Here is a 20,072-nt window from a genome sequence, read left to right as displayed (position 1 = left end):
AAATTTTGACTTGCAAAAAAATAATTCACTTAGTAGAGGAATAAAGCTTTCTGGCACTAAGTCATCCATCTTGGAGGAGAAGAAAAAGCACAGTATTAGAAACAAAAATCCAACACAATAAACACAATAGTTTTATCACTAGACTACCTCCTCAGTGCATCTTCTCTTTATTCTTTCGTGTGTTTGTTTTAAGCTACCCCACCCCCCACCTTAAAAGGTATATACCACCTCTGCTGTTTCCTAGGCAGTATCATTTAAGGCTTACTAAAAGGTCTGGGTTAACAACATTTCTATCTGAACATGTAAGGAGAAATTTGTTTCCAGAAAGGGAGATGAGTGGATAAGAGATCTGTGTCGATTAAAAGACCAGTGGTTACCTGTCTGTCCTTGCACGTGGGCACACACACACACACACACACGCACACACACTTTAGTTACTTAAAATCAGAATAATCCCCCCCTCCCTTAAGAAATGTTACAAGCAGACACCAGAAAGGTTAGGCAGAGGAGAAACCACAAGAAAATAAAGTTCATGTAAATAGTAAGCACATACCTGGCGGGTGATGCCATTTCCTCTACATTGTAGAGCCCAAGTGCTGGATATTAGCATTATTGCTACTACAGCGCTTCTGATAAAAATGCATCAGCTCTTGCGGACCTGAGAACCAGCTGGCTGCTTGAGAAGTGGTTCCCCCCATATATGATTCAGTCTCCTTGACAAATATACTGCATCGCACTGGATGAGTCATCCGAGGGTTAGTCCGCATTTTATAGGCCTGTTGTGTCATTACTCACATTCAACATCCTGCTTCTCAAAAGTGGAAGCTGGAAGCCTGACAGCTGACAGATGCTTTTTCCAATTAAAATATTGTTAAAAAAAAATTCCTGTAAGTTACGATGATCAATCATGGATGATACTGTGAAATGACCAGGGGAGTAAATGGCACAGCTCAATACCCAAGACTACAGTCTAGAGAACCACAAGTACAAGTTGTTTACCTGCCCCATCCCCAAATAATTTTGTTTAGCATTGAAAGCAAAGACCCCTCCCCTCCTCTTTTAAGCTGTCAGTGAAATTAGCACAGGCATTTTGGTTCTTATGCTGTAAGGTTAGCAAGTTTGTGGAAAAAAAAAAAGATACACGTCAAAATTTTGTCCCTGGCATAATGCTGTTAGGTGGGTAGCAGCACTTTGTTTACAAAATGCCTACTTTAAAGAAAAAGTATGCTTGGGGTGAAATGCTATAATATATGAGATATGAAATATATGAAATATATGAAATATTTTTGCCCCCCCCAAAAGGGAAGTTTAAAGAAATGTGACAAAATCTTGATTACTGTTGCATCTGTTTAGTGAGTATATGGGAATCAGCTCCATTATTCTCTCTTCTTTTGAGTATCTTTGACACTTTGCATAACAAAATGTTTCAAAAATTAAAAAAGAAATTCAGTTCCTGTGGTCTAAGTGTACTGACACTTTTCTAGTTAGTATGAACTCACCATACATGTCAATGGGGGCATCATATGTGGCCCGGTGGGTGTGGGGGCTCCCAGCTGGACGGCATGATACACGTGTCCTGAGGCCACTGTGAGGGCTGCCCCCATTCCCTGAACCAGTGTCTGGTGTCTTCACCTCCCAAGCCTGTCTGGTGGCTGTTCCTCACGCTTTCTTTGAGGATGTAAGCCCCAGCTTCGTTGTGAGCTCAGTGTTGACATTACAAGGGAGAGGTGACCTGCCAGCTTCCTTATATGGTTTTGGAAAGTATCCAGTAAAGGTTATATAAATCTGATTTGAGTCCTCTCGCACCAACCAGGTGGCACAACGTTTTGAAGACTCACTTTATGCTCAAATTGGATTACTTAAACCACCGGAAGGAGGAAGAGAGCTTTGATTTTATGGCCAGAAAAAACCCATATATGGAAGCTCCAATGTATGTTACAGGAAATCACTCTTGAAACTAGATGTTGTTTAAAAAGATGTCTGTGTTGCTAGGTCCGTTCTCAAAGTGCGACAAGTCATCACAGGACACTGGAAAGACAGAGGTCCTATGATAGGAAAGGAGGAAGGATCAGGCCGAGGCTCCCACCTTAGACAACAGCCAACCCAGTCCTCAAGGGACTGGGCCCAAGAGGGCTGCAAATTGGCTGCAAACGGTTATGATGGGCCCCATACCACATCACGCGACCCTCACAAATCCAAAATGTTCAGAACCGTGTGGCCCGGAACTGAAGCCTTTCCAGTTTTGAGATTCTTTCCTCAATTAGACTGTAAGCTACAGGCTTATCAAAAGGTCCCCTTGATTAAAAATAACCTTTCACATGCTTGCAAAGTAAAACTGACCTTAGTGCCATAGGTAAAAATGGGAGGGGGTGGAATTAACTTCCAGCCTAATCTGAGTTTCCATGAGTAGTGAAGAAATAAATCCATAGTTCATTAAAGAACTGTAGAATTCATATTCCACTAATTAAAAATACAAGAGTAATAACAATAATAATGCAACACAGAGACACAGAATGAGAATATGAGAAATATGGTAAAATGTTAACAAATGGAGATTTGGATATAAAGGAGTTCTTCATACTATCCATTTCACACTTAGAGAAAAGCTGCAAGCTTCAAAATAAAGTTAAACACAGAAACACAGGAAAATATATAACCCTTGTTACCAAAAGATGTTTATGGATTTAATAACCACCATAGTTTTGCTGCTGCTACCCTTGCCTATTAAAAAAACAAAAAAACCAACTTAGACCTAAATGTAAACATTAGGAAGGGTTTCCCTGGTGGCTCAGTGGTAAACAATCTGCCTGTCAAGGCAGGAGATGCGGGTTCAATCCCTGGGTCAGGAAGATCCAGAATAAGGAAATGGCAACTCACTCCAGTATTCTTGCCTGGGAAATTCCATGGACAGAGGAGTGTGGCGGGCTACAGTCCAAGGGGCTGCAAAGAGTTGGACGCAACTTAGTGACTAAACAACAACGAACATTGGGAAAGCCTCTGGATTAGGACCCCTCATTGGGTCTTCCTTGCAGACAATTTAATAATAGGTTACAAAACCAAAATGAAAGCTAAACAACCCCCCCGGCCCCCAAGCACACCTTTTGGGAAGAAAACACACTATATCCTCAAGAATATTGTTTGCTTGTTTAGACTGCACTTCACAAACTGATCTGACTGCAGGAACCCCTCACCCATTCCTATCCCTAAGAGTTGAAGAAAGCACTTTGGGAACTACTGCTGTAGAGCATGGGTTACAGAATGCTTCCCCCTCCCAATCTTTAAGTTTTCTTCAGAACTCACCTCACTTGTAACAACAAAATAGATGTCCAGACTTGGTTTCTGTGCTTTACAATGGAGATTTCTATTTGGCTGACTTCCTGGTGGCTCAGACGCTAAAGAATCTGCCTGCAATGTGGGAGATGCCAGTAGAGTCCCTGAGTCGGGAAGATCCCCTGGAAAAGGAAATGGCAACCCACTCTAGTACTCCTGCCTGGAGAGTCCCATGGACAGAGGAGCCTGGTGAGCTACAGTCCATGGGGTTGTAAAGAGTTGTACAGGCCTGAGGGACTAACACACACACACATATGCTGATGATTGCCGGAGGTTTCCCGACCACACGATGGTGCCCTTGCCACCGTCCGTGCCAGTTGAGGACCCTGCACCTGTGCAGGGCAGGCTGATGGCTCACACTGGGTGTTGGTATTTCTGTTAAGAGGGGGCAGTCCCTGGGCAAGAACATCTGAAGGAGCAGCGTGGGCCCAGCTCCACTTCACCTTACTCATTATCAGTACTGGGCCTTGGAATGGGAAAGCCAGCCTGGAAATCTTTGACTTCTTAATCCCCTAGTTCTTCACACATTCATCTCCCAGCACTGATTTTGGGGTGTTAAGAAGCAGAACTCACTGGGAAGAACATTTTAATTCTTGCAATATATTAAATTATATGAGTTTTAGCAATTATGTGTATGTATGTATGGGGAGGGTGGTAGCTAAAGTACAAATACTGGTTAATGTTAAGATTTAAAAGCATAAAAGTAAATGTGAATGTCAATGATGTAGGTACCAAAGACTGTGTGTGTAGTGGTAAAGAGCTTGAAAGTGAAAGTCAATCAGTTGTGTCCGACTCTTTGCGACCCCATGGGCTATACAGTCCATGAAATTCTCTAGGCCAGAATACTGGAGTAGGTAGCCTTTCCCTTCTCCAGGGGATCTTCCCAACCCGGGATCAAACCCAGGTCTCCCACATTGCAGGCGGATTCTTTACCAGCTGAGCCACAAGGGAAGCCCAAGAAAACTGGAGTGGGTAGCCTATCCCTACTCCAGGGGATCTTCCTGGCCCAGAAATTGAACCAAGGTCTCCTGAATTGCAGGTGGATTCTTTACCAGCTGAGATATCAGGAAGCTTGAGCCTGGAGTTAAATGATCTTGGTTCAAAATCCTGTATGGCCCTTACTTAAGTAACTTCTCTAAGCCTTTTCTTCTTTGTAAAATGGGCATAATACTATTAACAACTTCAGAGAAGCATTCTGAATGGGATAAATGTGATCATACACAACAAGTACTTAGCATATGGCCCGGCCACTTACAGAGCACTCGTTCATTTATGCAAACAACGATGAGGATGTCTGCAAGTTTTATGAACCTAGACTGTCAGGGGCAGGCACATCGTGGCCAGTCACCACACTGGTCTAATCACCTATCATCTGTGGCCGCTTCGGAGGTATAAATGCAGAGCTGAGTGGTTGTGACAGAAACCATATGGTCCCCAGAGCTGAAAATGTTTACTATCCAGACCTTTACAGGAAAAGTTTTTCGACCCCCTTGTGACCACCGTTTGGGTGGATAAAGAACCAGGTCTTTTCCCTATAGAAGTTTTGGTCATTGCTCCCTTATTCTGCTTAATATCTCAATTTAGAACCAGATGCACGAGTATTATTTATGATGATCTGGTCCACATGAGCTGTGTAGCTCATGCTCTCCTTACAATGTAGAACACTCACCATAGCACTCTGTCTCACGGCGGGTGGGGAAATCTACAGAGCCTGAGGTTGTCTGCTGGTCTTTTCTGCCTCCCCTCCTTCCTGACCTCCCCTATTTCAGAGTCCAGTGACCCCAGCTGATGTGAGTCCACAGCTGTAATTCTCCTCCCCCAAGTCACATCTGTGCATTATGTTGAAACCACATGTGTCCCCAGAGCCTCAGGCAAGAGGTGAAAGATGATCTGGAAGAGGCATTCAGGAAGCTGTGCCAACAGAAATGAAGGGTGCTTTCAAGAGGGCTGGATAGCCATGGGCGGGATTCATACTGCCTGAGGGGCCTTCAGAAATGGGGGGCTGCTCCAACATGGCTGCTGCCCACAGGAGTCCAGTAAGGAGACTGTGGACCAACCCAGAAAAAATGAAGAACACGTCTCAAAGGCTGGTCCCAAGATGTATCACTGCATCCATCGTGCTGCCTGTTTTCTTTGGCAGGAATGCTTGTTTATTTGGGGAAAATAAACCCACAGCATTAATGGATAACACAGGTGAAGGGACTCTTGGGACTGGTCTCTGGGAGAGGAAATCTGAACAAAAGAAACCATTCACACTGCTTTCAGTTAGTTATCTTATTTAAAAAAAAAAAAAGCAGTCGTAGCCAGCTGCTGGGACAGAGACTGTATCTGGGGTGCACTTAAGAGTCTTTCTGGAGGTCACTTGCCTTCCTGGCAAACATCAACATCCCTGTGAGGTCAGTCCAATAGAAAATGGCCTGCATTACATACTAAAGTGAAGGATGACGGCTGGGCTGGGGCTGGTCAAGGAAGAGAAGGGAGGCAGACGGTTTCTGTTGTTACATCTTGAGAGCAGCAGTTCAGAGATGGTACACAGAGCAACATATATCCCTTGAAGCCAAGTCAGTGTTCAGCTGTGTTCTTTAAAGTATAACTGTCTAGCACAGGGGTAAAGTAAGACTCTCTCCAAAGTTCATGGTTAATTTAGGGATTTCTTTGGTAAGAGCCGGAAGATCTGCAATGATTAAACACATATGAGCTATTAACCTAAGTAGATTTTTTTTTAAAGAGACCACATGATGTGAAAACCTTTCAAAGCTGGGCTTATGGATTCAGAAGTGAAGTGAAGTCGCTCAGTTGTGTCCGACTCTTTGCAACCCCATGGACTGTAGCCCACCAGGCTCCTTGGTCCATGGGATTTTCCAGGCATGAATACTGGAGTGGGTTGCCATTTCCTTCTCCAGGGGATCTTCCCGACCCAGAGATCGAACCCAGGTCTCCTGCATTATAGGCAGACGCTTTACCGTCTGAGCTACCAGGGAAGCCCTGTGGATTCAACCAGGTATCTTTAGGGAAAGGCAACAGCAACTCTCATTTACCCAGTGCCCATTTGAGGTGGGGTGCTATATGACTATATCAACACAGCCACAATTTTTGTTCCTGGCCTGCATGGAGAAGAGGGATGAGCGACTAGGTCGACTTAGGTTAGACAGTCTGAGTTTTTTCAGAACAGGATGTTCTACAAACAAGACTGATAAAAGAAGGACTCTGAAATACATCAGAAATATGGGAACGTCACCCTGGAAAATTACTGAAGGAGCCATGGACTTGATGAGCAAGGAACAGATAAAAGCATTCTGGGTCTGGGTCAATGGTAGGGCCACAGGCCAGGTGTCCATCAGATCATGTTACCTTCCAGACTGGACCAAGTTAACAGGGCAACAGGACTTGGCCTCAGAGATCTGGGCTGGAGACAGAAGCCAAGCTTCTAGGGGGAGAAAGTTTAAGTTCCGGGGATGAAGTCGCCTCAAGATGTAGAAAGACACACATACACACATTGTCTCTCTCTCAACACACACAGGAGTGCCTAAGGGGTAACTATCTAGTGAGCCTGACATCCGCCAGGCTGAACAGTGAGGTAGGTCTATGCGTGAAATCTCTGCTAGGCTTCCCTGGTGGCTCAGATGTAAAGAATCCACCTACAACGCAGGAGACCTGGGTTCAATCCCTGGGTCAGGAAGATCCCCTGGAGAAGAGAATGGCTACCCACTCCAGTATTCTGGCCTGAAAAATCCCATGGACAGAGAGGCCTGGCGGGCTACAAGTCCATGGGGTCGCAAAAAGTCAGATACGACTGAGCAGCTAACATTTTTTCACTTCTTCACTTCGTGTTTGAAATCTGCTTAACACTTGAGGCGTATTCCTCAAGGTACACTTGTATCATGAGGATCACAGCACAGACTGAACATACTGGACCCAAATCTCCATCAGTTCAGCTCAGCCCACCCTGCTGTTTTCCTAACTTGCAGCCAGAATTAGATGCGAAGCTGCTCAAACATTGTATAGTTCCAGGGATAGTCTTCAGAAGAGGAATCTAACCACTCACCTTGATTGCTACTGGTCACCAAAAAGTTATCCAAGACAATGGTAGCCACCTATTTGTCAGATGGCTCCACAGATATTTGGCTGTGGAAACAGAAATCTTTTCTGAGAACAGTAACTTTTTAATCATCCGCCTATGTACATGGCACACATGACTTGGATTAGAAACCCTGCAAATTTATTCTATTGGGAAGCTGTAGCTTGGGCCACAAGTAGGTTCCCTTGTGGCTCAGCTGGTAAAGAATGCCTGCAATGTGAGAGACCTGGGTTCGATCCCTGGGTTGGGAAGATCCCCTGGAGAAGGGAAAGGCTATCCACTCTAGTATTCTGGCCTGGAGAATTCCATGGACTGTATAGTAAATGGGATTGCAAAGAGTCGGACACAACTGAGCAACTTTCACTTCACTTCACACCTCGGGCCTGACTTTAGCATTAGTTTTATGACCTCAGGATGCAGAGACCCTTCCTTGTGTAGGAAACTCAGGGCTTAAACTAGTTTAGTCTCTCAAGCTCCCAAGTTGTACGGAGAATGGACTGAGAACCAGAAAGCTGCCTAGTGATGCAAGCAAACAGAGAAGGCAGAGGAGTGCACAGCTAGGCCATCCGGAGGGTCAGGACTGGGGAGCTGGGGGCACAGCTGTGGTCCTGGCCCTGGATCTCAGGCCCCGATTAAACTAACCCACTTGTTTAAAGGATGGGAACCTCATGCCAAAGCTAGAACTGACTTTTCCTTAGTCAGCAGTAGCCACGCTTGTGTTATAGGCAGGTGCTGAGCCTTACAATCTCACACAACTTTTAATCACAGACAGACTGGAGAGGGGGAACAGCCCAGCATACCTTCTTCTCATCTGCATGGCTATCACCACCGCAGTGACAGCATCTCTCTAGGTTCTGCAGGTCACCTTAGCCATTGGACTTGAGATGCTTGAGATTCCCCGCCCCCCTTTTTTTTTAACTTTTGTAGCTCAGCATATGGCAAATGGTAAAGCCTTGGCAGACTGAATTTCTTTCATTCATTCAACAGACACATTATCCTTTATTGCTTAATAGAGGGTGGAGATGAAGATTATAGAAGGGAAGAAACGACAGAAAGGTGGTGACAAACTCTTGAAATGTGTATTTTTTCTTGTTTACAGAAGTATTAGGTTTACAGCAGAGCATTTAGGGAATACGAAGAAAAACATTCACCTGAGATGACATCTAGGTGGTAGAACCTAAGAGCACTACCTGTGTCTAAAGTTATGTGATGCGTGTTTACTAATTTAATGAATTCTTTGCCACTACCTGAATCCTGTTAAAAAATAATTGGGAAATAATATTTCCCAATTTTTCTATTTATTCATTTCTGATTTAAAAATACACAAAAGATAATGTGTGCAGGGCTTAGCCAGATTTTTCCCCCCATTTTAGTTCAGCATCCCCAAAGGGCAAGTACGTAATTTACCGGTTTAGCACCTTATAAGCCTTAGAGGTGTTCGTGGTAAAGGATCTGCCTGCCAATGCTGGAGACATAAGAGACGTGGGTTCAAACCCTGGGTCGGGAAGATCCCCTGGAGGAGGGCATAGCAGCCCACTCCAGTATTCTTGCCTGGAGAATCCTCATGGACAGAGAAGCCTAGCGGGCTACAGTCCATAAGGTCACAGAGTTGGACGTGACTGAGTGACTTAGCATGCACACAAGCCTTAGATATTAACTAAAAACCAGAAAAGCAGTCTAGAATTCTAAAATGAGTCTCAGAGGTATCTACCTCTATATCAGCCACATTTGACAGCGGAGGCAACTAAGACCAGTAGCCACATTTCTTATTCAGATATAGCTGTACCAGCAGGAAAGCAATGGGCCTGAGACCTGTGACACTCAGCTCATCACTCCCTACTGAGAATTACCTACCTGGCTGAACCCCAAATCATCCCTACTTTCTGTCACACTGTTAACTTCCGGTTTTTGAAAAGCAATCAGATGATTCCAAAACAAGAAAAGCAGATGACAGTGTCCAGAATACGTCCCTGCACTAGAATTCTCCGGTGGCAGGTTAAGTAAATCACCATCAGGTTAGCCAAAGTCACTCATTGTTCTGTAAAGTGCTTCTGATTATTTAAAAACCGGGCCCGTGAACCTGAGTTGGGGCTTGCTGGTCAATGCACTGCAACTATCAGATAAAGATCACAGATCACGCATACAGGCACCTACTTCTTGAGGTCAATGTAGGGAAGGCACAGGCGTTGAGCATACAAATTGCTTCAGGTGTCTCCCTTTCCCAGGAACCCCAAGAGTGGTCACGATAAAACCTGCTGGCAGAGGGGAGGAAAGAATTCAAAGTACTTCACCAAACAAAGGACCCTGCTCTGGGTGAAGCTAGTTAAGGTGAAGGTGGCTTCTAGGGAAGTCTCACATATTCATGGTTAACCCTCCAAATTCAACAGCACCTGCTCAGCCAGGGAACAGAAGCAAGAGGCTGGGTATATTTAAAGACAGAAGAGGCTCTTCCTTTGGAGGAAACACAGCCCCCAGTGTCGGCAGAGATCTGGGGACCCTTCGTCCACGTGTGTCTCCTGGTCCACTGCTCCGCTTGATGTGGCTCTGGTATTTAAAGACGCAGTACAGGGACTTCCCTGGTGGTCCAGCAGTTAGGACTCTGCATTTCCACTGCAGGGGGTACCGGTTCCATTCCTTGTCAGGAAACTAAGATCCCACATGCCATGTGGCGTGGCCAAAAAAAATAAATAGAAATAAAAAATAAAGATGCAGTACATATTCATCTCTCAACATGGACTCTAAATGCTGGCTGACCACCTCATTTCCTGCTCCATCATAAAAACAGTGGTCCCGAAAAAAAAAAAAAAAAACCCACACAAAACAAAGCAGTGGTCCTTCTTCCTAAGACTGGAGGGAGGAGGTAAACTATTGCATGCTGGCCTCCTGCAGAGCTGTCAAGGGTAATTATGACCACGAGTGATTTTCATCATGTGTAAAGCTCAACTCAGAGGAGGACGAGACCTATGGGAGAGATAACATGCCCCTGATTGAACCTCAACCTGACGGGCACCCATCCCTAGCACAGTACTCAGTATGGCACTCCCCGGAGGAAGAAGAGGGACAGAGGAGGACTTACTCTCTTCACTTGGTTGTCATTTAAAAGGACAGCCTTCAAGTCTTATTAAAACAAGTATCAGATGGCTAAGATGGAACAGTGAGGGAGACTGGACAATTAATGCGGGTCCCACCTACTTTATAAACAAAAAACCAGAAAGTAAGCCCCAAACGCACAAACTGGAATAAAACATAAAAGGTATGTTTGTGGCAGAGCCAAGAATAGGTCCTACGTGTCCTTGAATTTTGCCTTTCAGAGTGCTTTTGAACAAGGTTTGTTCCTATGTGTTCTTTGTTTGAAGTTGCCCCAAATATCCTCTCTGCTCCTCTTTCTCCACTCAACAAGGAGAAAACTGTTCCATGGACTTCATTTGTTTGTTTCCTTCGGGCCCTGAGGAATTGTCTCTGGTACAGAGAATGTGCCGGATATGAAGAGCAAGTCTTAACATTAGAACATTCCACATTATCAGGGTGGGACCAGTTCAGCTCAGAGGGATTCTGCTGCCACTGAATAGAAGCTGAAAATAAACACAAACATAGACAACATGGCGCACATGATGCCAACGTTTGCAAAAGATTACACCCAGAGAGACTAGAATGGGAAGGGAAGCCACGCCCACCCTCCCCAGCTCTACCCACAATGCCTCCTCCTTAGACGACAGCCGCTAACTGTGCAGGAGGACACAGGCAGCCTACTTTTCCTGTCCCCTACATTTCAACTTTGGATCTTGTCAGCTCAGTTTATATTTCAGGATGAGGAAGGGGGAATGCCCACGGGCTGCCGAATAGCACCAAATATTTATAATCTACTGCTGAGCAAGGCGTCATGGGAAGAACATGGCACACATTTCCTGGGCTGGCCAGAGCTTCACTGGCCGATTTCTCAACAGACCTGGCCTGTTGAAAGTAAGAGTAATCTGTAAAACAAATCAGCCAGGGCATAGTAAGTAATCAATTTATCTGCACAATGTTAAGTATAGATGTATCTATTCTTTTTGATTTAGTTAACTATTCTGCTTAGGTAGACTTCCCTGGTGGCTCAGATGTTAAAATGTCTGTCTACAATGCGGGAGACCCGGGTTCAATCCCTGGGTTGGGAAGATCCCCTGGAGAAGGAAATGGCAATCCACTCCAGTACTATTGCCTGGAAAATCCCACGGACAGAGGGGCCTGGCAGGCTACAGTCATGGGGTCGCAAAAAGTCGGACACGACTGAGCAACTTCACGTTCACTTTCTGCTTAGGTAACATATTCATGATTCATAAATCAAACTATAAAAAGGCATACTACCAGGACATCCCATCTGTCCTGTTCCTTCTTCCACTCAACAAACCTGTAGTAACCACCTTTTAAAAGTTGTGTATCCTTCCAGGCTTTATGCAAATCTATCTTTTCTCACCCTTTCTCACAAAAAAGGTAGCACGTCATTCACATGTTCTGGATTTTGCTTTTTGTTAATTAGCGATCTCTCCACATGGGAACAGAGACAACTGATTCATTCCCTTTTTACATTTGAACAATATCTACTATAAGAATGCACCATGGTTTACTTAAATGGTCCCTTAATAACGAACATTTAGGCTCTTCTGAACCTTTTGCCCTTGAAAACAATCTTGTGATGAACAACTTTATGTATCAGAGTTGCCTTTATACATTAAGATGCCTACTTACTGCTCTGTAACTATCTGACCATGGTACAGAGATAGAAAGAAGATCTTACAACTGCAAAACCATCTGAAATCAAGACAAAGCCCCTCTAAAGCAAAAACACACACAATTATGGAAGTATATAAAAGGACATTTTGATTTGGTATGATACATATAGACTCCATCGACATTTGTAGAAGGAGTGAGATGAAATTCAATTATTATTTAAAAGCTTGCTTGTTCTACATTCTTTTCCTTCTCCTGCTCACCACCCCCCACCCAAAGCCTCACCATTCATCCATTCTAGGGGCCAACCATTCTAACAGCCTTCTATCTCACAGACACTGTGCCCGAGCAATGACTATGAGGTGTCTGGTGCTACCTGAGAGAGCAGAGAGCAACCCTATTTGTCCCTGGTCGTTATCTGAACCCAAACCTGAAGGTCCGGCTGGAGGTGCAGGCACAGAGCCATCTGCACCCCTGGGGATGGCTGTAGGCTGCTCCTTGCATCAGAGCCTACATCCCAGGTAACCCCCTCCCAAGTCAACAGCAAACGGGACCCTGAGCAGAGCCCAGAGAGAGCCCAAGGGGCAGTCTGAGCCCTTTCCAGATACCGCCTCCAGCACAGGAGCAGGAAATTCTAAGCTGTTCATGGAGCTGACTCATAATCCTCTTTTCACAAGCATCCTGAAGGTTCTATTCTAAGTTTACCAAAGGGAACATGCCTTCAGGCAGAAGCAGAGCAGCACACAAGTAGTTGCGGCTGGGGCCTCAATGAGCATTTCCTCCATGACAGGTCAAGGTCCCACCAGAAGGGCTAAGAAAAGTACCGAAGAGACCAAATGCCATTTACACCTTCTTGCAGAGGTCACACGCATCATTACCTGTGTTTGCACACAGTGATGGCTTAATTACCCCAGGGTTATGGTCAAACATTAAAAATGAATTATGCTTCTTTGGGCCCTAATTGGAACAAACCAAATGTATAAGGGCATTTTTAAAACAAATGGGGAAAAAAACTGAAGATGGATTTGCTATTACGTAAAATTACATAATTACTGTTAATTTTCTTGGGTGTGACCATAGTATTATGGTTATATTTTTAGGTCATTATTTCTTAGAGATACATATTGAAAGATTTATGGATGAAATGATGCATGAAATTTGCTTTAAAATACCCCACCCCACCCTATCGTCTGCCCCTCCCCCTAAAAGTGTGTGATAAATGACTGCTGAGTCGTTAGTACATGGTGTCCATTACACTGCCTTCTTTATCTTTGAGATTATGTAAATCACTTTATAAGAAAATGGTTGTTATAATGGCTAAATTCCACTGAGACCTCACTACTGATGAGAACAGACAGCTCAACCCCTAGGGGTGATACCTCGGCCCCAGATGATAAGAGCTGGTGACCACACAAAAGCAAGTCAATTCAGTAAGTACCTGTAACAGAAGAGTCTTTTTCCTGTCAAGTAAGACATGGTTCTCAAACCTGGCTGCACGTTGGGAGTTCTGTGGGTTTTGTCTTTTTTTTGGTAATTGTTTGAGGGCATGGTATGGTTTGGATTTCTCGATTTTTTTTTTCAGTTACTTAGGCAATTCTAATGGACAAGCAAAGTTTGAGAATCTTTGCTCCAGAAACCTAACAGAGTGGCTAAGGAAAAGGTCAAAGGAAATGTGAGCGGATGGGACAGCTGGTTGCTCTCTGCTTGAGTCCACCTGTGACCCCACCCCCCCTTAGTCTACTCAGTTATCTCTCCAGGGCCCCCAAGTTTGGGGTCCGGGCCAAGCTTCCCTGAATTACTGGTGCAATTAAAGATGACACTAAAGCTATATAGTTAAAAACAAAACAAAACAGGGACTTGGCAAATAGATAAAACCCAGAAGCTGGGCCTACTTTAAATCGAGACAAGCAAGAACCTGTTATCTGGCTTGCAGTTCACAGGCAGTGTTCCACTGACTGTCTGCCCTCACCCACCCAGCATTAAGGGCCAACGTGCGTCCTGCTGATGCCAGACTGTGTTCGTTACAGAAAAGCTTCTGTGGCTGGTTGGTCTTAGGCAGCTTAATGGGTGTGAGCTGCTGGGCGATGGAGCCCTAACAGCTGGCCTTATTCAAAGCAGAGAGGAAGTGGCAATTCTCCTCTTGGGAGTGTGAGCCTCACCTCACAGAGGGACTGGGGAAATTTTCCTGCAACAGGTGGCATATTCTGCTCTACAACTGTGGGCCTGCACCCACATTCTTGTGGCAATGGGGTTCATTCTGGTGTCGTTCTCAGGGCCCTGGAAGAGGTGGGGGGCTTCCATCTGTGGATGCTCCTCATGGATGGGAACCCTCTGACCCTCCCTCACAACCACCCTGAAGTATCCCCTCTTTACACAGGACAGAAATGAGGCCCAGGCAACGCGATGACACCATCATCAGCCTGGCAATCGACAGCAGAGCAAATTCCAAAGCCTTTTTCCACAGCTACCTCCTCCAAGATAAACTGCTCATGGCCCCACTCACTCTCACCTGTAGGAAATAATCCAAAGGCTTTTGGTGGCCTGGCCTTCCTGGATGAACCTGTGAGTCACCATGAGCCTAAAGATACAAAATCCTTGAACTTTCCTTCTGTCACTTCACGGGAACATGCAGCTGTCCTCTGCCCTGGTGAACCTCAGCTGAGAGCCACTCACCAGCTACTCCATGGAACCCAGAAGGAGAGAGGAGTCTTTCTCACATGCCCAGCTTTAGAGTCCTGGTGAAGAACACCAAGCTGAGGACCCTCCCCTAGAGAAACACCCACGCACACACAGACACACACTCACACCTTCAGATTTGAATTCTGTGTATCACAAAGGGTAAACAGACCTGGAATACAAGTCAACCCAGGGCCAAAGCCAGACTTTGGCCTCTACTCCTTGGATGTGGGAAACCTCCTGCTTCCAGCCAGCTCCATCAGAAGCTACACAAGTGCCAAAGGCAAGGCCAACTCAGCTGGTAGTTAACATAGTAGGGGTGCATGTGTGTGTGCTAAGTATCTTCAGTTGTATTCGACTCTTGGCGACACTATGGACTATAAGCCCCCAGGCTCCTCTGTCCAAGGGATTCTCCAGGCAAGAATACTGGAGTGGGTTGCCATGTCCTCCTTCAGGGGATCTTCCTGACCCAGGGATTGAACTTGCCTCTCCTGTGTCTTCTGCATTGGCAGGTGGGTTCTCTACCACTAGTGCTACCTGGGAAGCCCACAGTAGGTGTAAGTAAGACTAATTTTTACTTCTAAAACACAGCCTTACAGGTCTTAGTCAATACTGCCTCCTCACCCTCAAACCCCTGCCTTTAAAATTTTGTCCTAGAAGACTATGCTATTGTTTGGCTTATGCTGTAAGCCAAAGCTGCCTGGAATCCTTCTTCTGAAACTACCTTCATGGCTAGTCTTACAATAAATGAGCCATTAAAAAAAAAAAAAAAGAGCAATCCTTACTTTTTGGCTAAGCATCATTCCTTATTAGATCCATCCACTAAAGCTTATTCTTGACTTATTCACCAAACTTAGCTCTGATGAACTTAAGGCCATTTCCAAAATCTACCTGCCTTTACAACAGAAATATTTAATATCATCATCTTTTTTATTTTTTTCTTCTGAAGAGTTCCAAAAAGGTTTCTGAAAATGTTTCAAGAATTGGTTGGGAGATGGGAGATGGGCATGGAGACTCCTGATCACAGCTTTGAAAGATAAATGCCAAGTACCAAGGTACATACTCAGATACAAAAGTATATGCTCTGATACAGTTGCCTTAAAACAAACAAAAAAATCAAGCTACACGCTCACATCTTATGGTACATTTTTTATGTGATTAAAATCCATGAGGCAGCATCAAATGGCATTATCGTTGTTGTTCGGCCACTCAATCGTGTCCGACTCTTTGCAACCCCATGAACTGCAGCACGTCAGACTTACCTGTCCTTCAGTATGTTCCGAAGTTTGCAAATGGCGTTAATAATAATCATAATGAAATGTTAGTTGACACTGACCTGACGTGCCAAGGACACTGTGCCTCCGTGTGTCCTCTTGAAACCCCACAGCAGTTATCTGAAGCAGGGCCTGTGAGGATCCGCCCTTTACTGGTGGGGAGACTGCCACCCAGAGAATGGAGAACCCAGCCTACGAAGCCACAGAGCAGCAGAACCAAGAGTGGTCTGACTCTGGAGGATACGGCTCTCAACCCCTGGGCACACTGCCAAACCTCACCCAGTCAGCAGCCACCAGCAGAGCTGCCCTTTATGCACTAACCCAACAGTGGCAGGGCACCCTGGAGAGGCAAAGAGAACATCCATCAGGGCGGCCCTGGGCCTTCCACCACGACACATGGGAAGGAGGTTGTGTAGCACATAGCATTTCAAAGGCCGGGTGAGCAGCTGTCCTCCCAGCAAAGATCAGAAGCACCCACATATTCAGTTCTCAGCCTGGCTAGTTCAGCAACACAGGACTGAACCCTGCCCTGGTGTCCTGCCCCAGCCTGCACCACTGATGGGTAGATAACCAACCAATGCTTGTGCGGAATGGAACAACGCATCCATGGGCTGGTCTGGGCAGTGCTGGGAGACACCCTATGGTTAAACACTCGGAGCTTGAGTCGCACAGTCCAAGCTGCTCTCCCTGCCCCATCAATTTCTAGCTGAGTTCTCAGACAACGTATTTCATCTTTCTAAACTGCATTTTCTCCATCTGTAAAATGGAGAGACAATGGCACCTACTCTGGGGTATCTTAAAGTCTGTGATGCCACTTAAGTGTACATGTAATAAAGAGCATCACACCAGAGTAAGCACTTAATAAACGCTAGTTCTCAGCAAAGGTTCAGTATACGACAGGCAGTGCAGACCGAAGATGTCAGAATCACAGAGTACCTCAGGGCCAGGTTCTCCTCCCCACTCCACTGGTTAGCACTGGTGCCCAAGCAGAGAAATTCGACTGTGTCATATCCTTTGGCAAATGATAACTATACAATCCATCAGGTTCTTCCTGGACCTCTGAAGTCAACCTGAAACTCCTCCCTGTAACAGGGAATTACTTGGGGTTTTCAAACACCAGTGGAATTTCCCCCTTTTCTCTTGAAAGGCCATCCTGACATTAGGAGGTTGGCTGTGGTTCTATACTTCTCTTAGGGGTTTCCTAAGCTTCACATTTACTTTTCGTTTTCCCAAGATATGTTACACTTGAATAACCACTCGAAAGGTGGTAGGGAGTGGGGGAGTGTTACAGACCTGGGGACGGGTCTGAAATCGTGGCTTCCTGGGCCCATCTGGAGGGTTCCTGGGCTGGCAGCTACTGGAGCCTGAACTGGGGGCAGAGGAACAATGTAAACAAGAGAATGAAACAACAAAAACAAGCCCCCTGGACCTCACCATGCCTTACAGGTCCCAAGACGACAGAGAGGAAGAGCTGTGAATTTGGGGGGGGGGGGGAGGCTTCTTCCCAGAAGCCTAAGGAGAAAAAAGTCAGTGAGGAGGGGTGCTTTTGAAAGGATTTAAAAAAATTCCTGCTGCTGCTTATTAAGCTGTTAACACTCTACCTGGAAGGAGGGTGTCTCACCCACAGCCCTGAGTGGTCTTAGGTCAGGGCTGGTCACCCCTCAGCCAAGCCACCAGGGAGAGGAGCTTCTGGGACTTGTATTCACCTCAAAGCCCCAACTGGCAGCTGACCTCACAGCTCCATCCTATAGATTGTAACATGAGCCCCACACGTGACTGAAGTTTTTCTAGCAGTCACGCTAAAAAAGCAAGAAACCGTGGCAAAACTCATTATTAGAAAATAGAGATGACAGAGTCCAGTGTATCGAAAATATCTCCGTTTCGACACTCATCAGGACGAAAGAATTACCAATGAGGTATTTTACACCTTTTTTCCTTGCTACTAAGGCTTCAAAATCCAAGTGTATTTTACACTTACAGCCCAGGTTGGGTTCACACCAGCTTTGTTTCAAGTGCACAGCAGCTCAGGTGGCCATCAGCTAAGGTAGTGCGGATCTAGAGCAGTGGGCTGTTCCCAATCTGGTCACCGGAATTGCCAAGGGGGAGAGGGCGGCGCCTGGTGCAAAACATGACATCCCAACCCCACCTGGGAAGGGCTCAGCGAAAGGCCCTGGCTATCCTCCAAGTTCAGGCGCCACCCACAGAGCCTGGTCCCCACAGCCTCTTCCCTCTGAAAGAGCTATATAAGGCTTACATTGAAAATAGACCCACCAGTGGCTAGCTTGGTACTGGTAAGCACAAAAAACAGGAGACCAAAGACAGCCTCCCAGAGGCGGACTCACTAGGCCGAGGAGTAGGGTGCCCAGGCCTACTGAACCAAGCTGGTCTAATTTGTCTACTGGTCTGAGCTTGGCCCCAAGCTTCAACGTGACTCTTCTCTTTTTCTTTGAGTAGTCATGAACACTGTGTATACCTCATCTGTGAAAGGAAGAGGGAAGGTGGAAAATGATGCAAGAACACATTATGGTCCTCTGAGGGGTACTTGGAACACTTCAAGGGGGCAGAGATATTTCTAGAGCTATTATTCTGCAGTGGATACACAGCAGGGCATTTAATATGTTTGTTTGTTTTTTAAAATTTATTTATTTGGCTGTGCTGGGTCTCAGTTGGGATATTAGTTGCGACATGTGGGATCTAGTTCCCTGACCAGGGATTGAACCTGGGCCCCTGGCATTGGGAGCATAGTGTCTTAGTGACTGGACCACCAGGGAAATTCCAGCAGGGCATTTAAATGTCCTCAGACAGGGCTCTAGGCAGCTGTCATTCATCTCCTGAGGACCCTGGCCAGAAAGAGGCCACCTTTAACCTGGTGGAGGTGGGCTGACCATGCCCATCAACATATCCCCTGCAGGTCCCATCGTCACCTGGGCTTCCAGAGCACGGGGTTAAGCTTTTCTGCTTTAGCCTTACTCGCCGGGAAGCCTAAATCGAGATCCTTCAAAGGAAAAGCCTGACACACCGGGTATGGAAAAGTTCTCTTATCATTTGGAGAAAATAATTTAGGGCTGGGTAGATAAACATGTACAGGAAATACTTCTATAGAGGTCTTGATCCTCTGAAGATTAATAACCCACAAAACTGGAGACCAGCCTCAAACTCGGAGGAAATAGGCAAGTTATAAAAACAGGAAGAACGGGAAGTTTATTTTTGGATGAATATTTGTTCTAGTGAAGCTCTCGATCCTGACAAAAACCTTGATCTGCAGGTCATTTGCTGTGGTGGAGCAGCTGCAGCGCGTGTTTCCACAAGCCGTCCCACCAGAGATTTCCGGGTCTTTCTGGAAAGGGCCTCGCCCCACTCCTGCAAAACATCTGCTTCGCTGCCACCACTCAGGGCCTCTTTCCTCTCGCATTCCTGCTAGAAAGCCTGGCCATCGCCACCAGACCCCTCTGCCTCTGTCCCCAGGGCTCGAGGCTGGCCCATCTCCCCCAAAGTGTTCCTCCGGGCTTCTGCCACATCTGTTCCTGTGTGATATCAGCCTTCCTCCATGACTGCCAGCCCACCTGGCCCCACCAGCCTCTCCGTTTCTCAGTCTATAACCCCTGTCACCACACCTTCCATGGCTCCTGGCTGCTTTGAGAAGAAAAGCCAAATCTTTTCCAGTTTGATAGGACAGAGCTCTACACAGTCTGGTCCAGCCCATCTTTACAGCCCTAACTCTATGCAGGACTTGCTATGTGATTTGGGACCCTCGAAAATGGAAATTAATTTGTAGGGCCATTTGTTCAAAAATTACTAAGGATTTTAGAATGGCAAGAGCAGAGCATTAAATTGTGGTGGGGACCTTGTAAGCTGAAGTGCCATGTGGTGGCAATGGCTGCACATCCATGAGGCGGGTCCCCACCAACCTGCCTCCCTCAGACCCACCCCAGAAGGCAGTGGGCATGGCCACCACTAAGAACCCTTCTCACCCTCCTCACCCTCACTGACCAGCATCCCTCCCCTCC

The 20,072-nt window shown here is 46.0% G+C and overlaps 1 protein-coding gene across 3 annotated transcripts in view; it reads right to left on the bottom strand.

The window, feature by feature from the left end:
* SPRED2 (sprouty related EVH1 domain containing 2) overlaps positions 1 to 20,072 on the bottom strand; it is a 119,908-nt gene that overhangs the window by 56,495 nt on the left and 43,341 nt on the right. The window contains exon 2 of one of the 3 annotated variants that reach the window (XM_042245981.2): positions 17,359 to 17,434. The exons of 1 other annotated variant lie outside the window; for it this stretch is intronic. In XM_042245981.2, coding sequence (XP_042101915.1) covers positions 17,359 to 17,396 — 38 coding nt within the window. In that variant the 5' untranslated portion in view covers positions 17,397 to 17,434. Of the gene's footprint in view, positions 1 to 553; positions 743 to 17,358; positions 17,435 to 20,072 lie in introns of those variants that run through there. One more of the 3 variants, XM_042245982.2, reaches the window with a different exon arrangement.

Source organism: Ovis aries, chromosome 3 (assembly GCF_016772045.2).
Source record: "Ovis aries strain OAR_USU_Benz2616 breed Rambouillet chromosome 3, ARS-UI_Ramb_v3.0, whole genome shotgun sequence".
Lineage (NCBI taxonomy): Eukaryota > Metazoa > Chordata > Mammalia > Artiodactyla > Bovidae > Ovis > Ovis aries.
This window is presented reverse-complemented; position numbering and strand designations above follow the sequence as displayed.